Genomic DNA, 3,981 nt, shown 5'->3' on the forward strand with positions numbered 1-3,981 from the left:
GTGGATCATTCATGCCTTTCGTCCAATATTGTTTCGGCTTGGTTTAGAGTGCTGAAACAACGAAATGGTTTTCATTTCGGCAGAAGAATTATTTGTTGCCTTATTTATTTCATTCTTTGCTTTTAATTCGTTGGGTTCGTCGTGATGGATAGCCATCATCGCCGGTAAAACTATGAATTTATACTGAAGATGTCAAAAATTAATGAAAATGCATCCATACATTAGCTATTACAAATTTGAATTTTCAAATGCAAAGTACACTGTATTTTATTAAATTAATAAGCCATACCGTAGTAATCGTTGATATTGGCTGCTTTAAAAAAAATTGTAGCGTATCGAGGAAAATTTTTGTACAACTGGTGTCGGTTAGGTGATCGCGGTAGCTTCGAACACTTAAAAATAAACTGTTAAAGTGTTAACTGATGATTATGAATTATTTGCGATAACCACATGTTACGACTTAAGTTTATTTTTATTGCAGTTACAGTGGAATTGGAAAACGGTAGTAACCAAGAAACTCCTACACCGAACAATAATTGTGTTACAAATATTAAACAGAACGGCCACAATATAGAACCCATGAATAATGATCAGATTCCTGGCTATTTGTCAATTTATACAATATTTCAGGTATTTGCACGAGATATTTATTTATTTATTGAATTATGTCCAAGTTCAGCGTATTAATAAAATTCTTGTAAAAATATAATTAAATATTTTTGATTTCAGTTAATTGGAATATTTCTTATATTATCAGTCTTTTTATGGCTTCAAATATATCGGACTGGTTTCGGATTTAGCGGCACAATACATATATGCAACTGGCACCCTTTATTAATGACAATCACTTTTATTTATTTATTCGCAAATTGTAAGACTTTATTTAAAACATTAAATAAATATTAATTTATTAGAATAAGAGATTAGGTTTTCATCTTAGGATTTTAATTGGTACTTAAATGATTTAGCCGTTATATAATAATAGAATAATAATATGAATGATATATCCTTAAAAAAATAACATTTTATATCAAAATAAAAATAGTAGGTACCTGGTTTGTAATTAAGTACTGATTATATATTTATGTGGCAGTTAAAAGCATGACAGATATGTTATGACTTCTAATATAACGTTTTGATGCAAATATTTCAACCATTTAAGATTTTGGGCCGACCGATGAGGATGAACGTATTAATTCTTTTTCAATATCTAATGTGTTTTTTCCCTCTGATCGCACCTTTTAATTTGAAAAAATTCTTTAACTTTCAATATTAAGGGTAGTTTTTGCAGGTAAGAAAGTTGATCTTGTCGGTACTTTGAGAAGTCAAGAGTAAAATTTCTCAGTACTTTTATAATTATTCAGCAAAAACTTACAAAAAGAATTTACAGAATTTTCTATGTATGGTATAATTTTGGCTCTTTAGAGCTATTTATAGAAATATACCAAAATGTTTGAGTTAAATTTTTTTATCGAATTTTGTTTCTATGTTAAAAAGCTTGAAAATTCAATACAAGATTTCTGAAAAGTTGTTCTTCCAAACAAATTTTAAAATACATCACAATTATATATGCGTTTTATGCTATAAATGTTGACTTTAACAACATTTCAAAATTAATTTCTAGTTATAATGTAATGCTAGTTTTGAATGTAATTAAACTGTTGAAATTTTAAATATTTGTACTGAAGTTAAGCAATTTATACGATGAACCTATTCTACTGTAGGTACGTGATATTGCATTATAAATTAACAGCAATACAATATAAATTATTTTATAATATAATTAGTTATGCAATGTTTTGGGCAACAATTAATTCATCCTTCCATATTAATAGTTGAAAAATCAATCAATCAATCAATAGTAATATTGGTATAATATTATCAAGTGTCCTTAGAAATTAGTAGGCTTTCTACCGTATCCTCTCAGAATTGTTTTTATTTACTTTGATTTATCATTGAATTTAAATTTAACACGTCCATTGTGGATCACTGACCATTATAATAATATATGAATATATTTAATACTTAATGATGAGATACACTTGGAAACTGGAGGCAGCTACCTATTAGATTTTTTGTTAAAATTCTGTAAAAATTGTTTTTTCTTATTTAGTTATATACGAACAATTAACTGTATTACATTTGTATTATTTTTTTTTAGCGATCCTACATTTCAGAAATTTTCGGAATACTACAAAACGAAAATTAAAGATGCAGCATGCAACAATTCATAGCTGCATAGTCATCTTCGGAATACTTGGTATATGGACTGGTTTAAATTCAAATTTAATTGCTAATCCACCTATTCCAAAATTTTACAGTTTGCACAGTTGGTTGGGAATTATTACTGTTATAATGTTCCTCTCACAGGTAAGTTGAATAGAAATGTCTTTCTTTTATTAAAAATACTCAAATGTAAATAGATTAAAGGTGCACATAGCACATAAAGTATCAATACAATAAAAAGGTTAACTCGTTTTTATAAAATATTATTTATTGTGTACCAATTTAATATATTTTACAGTTTACAAGTGGATTTATATCATTTCTTTACCCTGAAATAGGGATGAAATATAAACAAGCTGTTATGCCGTACCACATAATTTTTGGTATACTGACTTTCGTATTATCGATTATAACTTCAGTTCTTGGATTTAGTGAAAAAATCATATTTGCATTGTATGTATTCAACATCAAAAAACATATGAATGAGGCTTGTAAATATTTATGTAATACAAGAATGTTTTGTATTATTACAGGAACCTGCAGAATGAGCATATGCCGACGGAAGGACTATTTTTAAACTTTGTAGGGATAGTATTAATTGCTTATGGTGTATTGGTCGTGTACATATTGATCAAACCGGAATATAAAAGATCTTCTAAGCCAAATGGAGGAGTGACAAATAATAGGACTTGAACTTAATTTTAATTTTGTGATTTTGTATTAAAATTATTTTAATAAATACACCTACCAAAAAAATGCCCGACAGTGAAACTATGTCACGAATTATCCATCTTTTGTTTTGTTTACACAAGTACATATTAGAGGTGTTGTTAATAATATGAAATTTAAAAGCAATATTATTAATATCGCAATAGAAATGTTTCCAAGTTTGATAAAATCTGCTCCTACTGATGATTGCTTTAAAATTGTTTAGAGGATTGTAGTCAGTAGTGTTTTTTTACGCTTGGAGAAGTATCTAAGAAAATTGATTTCCTCTGTAGTGTATACTGACAACCGTCCAATATTTTTAAAGAATACCAAACTAGATTTAACCTTAGTCCTGACTAAGAATAGTGTTTTTAATGCCACGGGATTCACAACTGATTCACAATTTAATAGCAAATCCTATATCAGGTACTTTTTATATTACTCAATTTCAACATTATTATCCTAATAATGTTAAAAATAATAATATTCAATCTGTATCATTGAAATAACAAGTGTATTAATGAATCGTCTTTTAAAAAAGTAGGCATACAAGTAATAAAAAATACATAGTAAAATGTATAGGTGCTTCAAGAATACTTAAAAATGCTTTATAAATAATTGTTCGATGATGAGTAGAATTCGTTAAATAAACTGTTAAATTAAAAATATTAATCCATGTGCTTGTGTACTTCTCGACTGACTAACTGTATTATAGTTAACTCGTCAGTAAGTATCGCACGCATGATTATTGTATATCAACTACCAAGTGACGTTACGTCAGTTAAAAAACATTGTTTTTCATTATGACAATATTGAACAAGAATTTTGTACTAATACTTATGTGACACCTACTGTGATGTACTCCAAACGCTTAAGGTTATGCGTTGTATTTACATAATTCTGAATTAATTATATCATACCTATCGACTATCGAGTATATCGACAGAGTAACCAACTCGGTTACGACCGATCGAATTAAATAGACGACAGATCGTTTCAAAACACACACACACACACACACACACACACACACACACACACACACAC

General features: G+C 28.1%; 1 protein-coding gene across 1 annotated transcript; it reads left to right on the forward strand.

The window, feature by feature from the left end:
- Positions 1-435: 435 nt before the first annotated feature.
- LOC111030868 (cytochrome b561-like) lies at positions 436-2,982 on the forward strand. The gene is made up of 5 exons (XM_022310570.1): positions 436-630; positions 730-871; positions 2,162-2,370; positions 2,525-2,679; positions 2,760-2,982. Exons 1-5 carry the CDS (start codon positions 451-453, stop codon positions 2,917-2,919), a joined length of 846 nt encoding a protein of 281 aa, XP_022166262.1. The 5' UTR covers positions 436-450; the 3' UTR covers positions 2,920-2,982.
- Positions 2,983-3,981: the final 999 nt, after the last annotated feature.

Source organism: Myzus persicae, unplaced genomic scaffold, assembly GCF_001856785.1.
Source record: "Myzus persicae strain clone G006 unplaced genomic scaffold, MPER_G0061.0, whole genome shotgun sequence".
Taxonomy (NCBI): Eukaryota; Metazoa; Arthropoda; class Insecta; order Hemiptera; family Aphididae; genus Myzus; species Myzus persicae.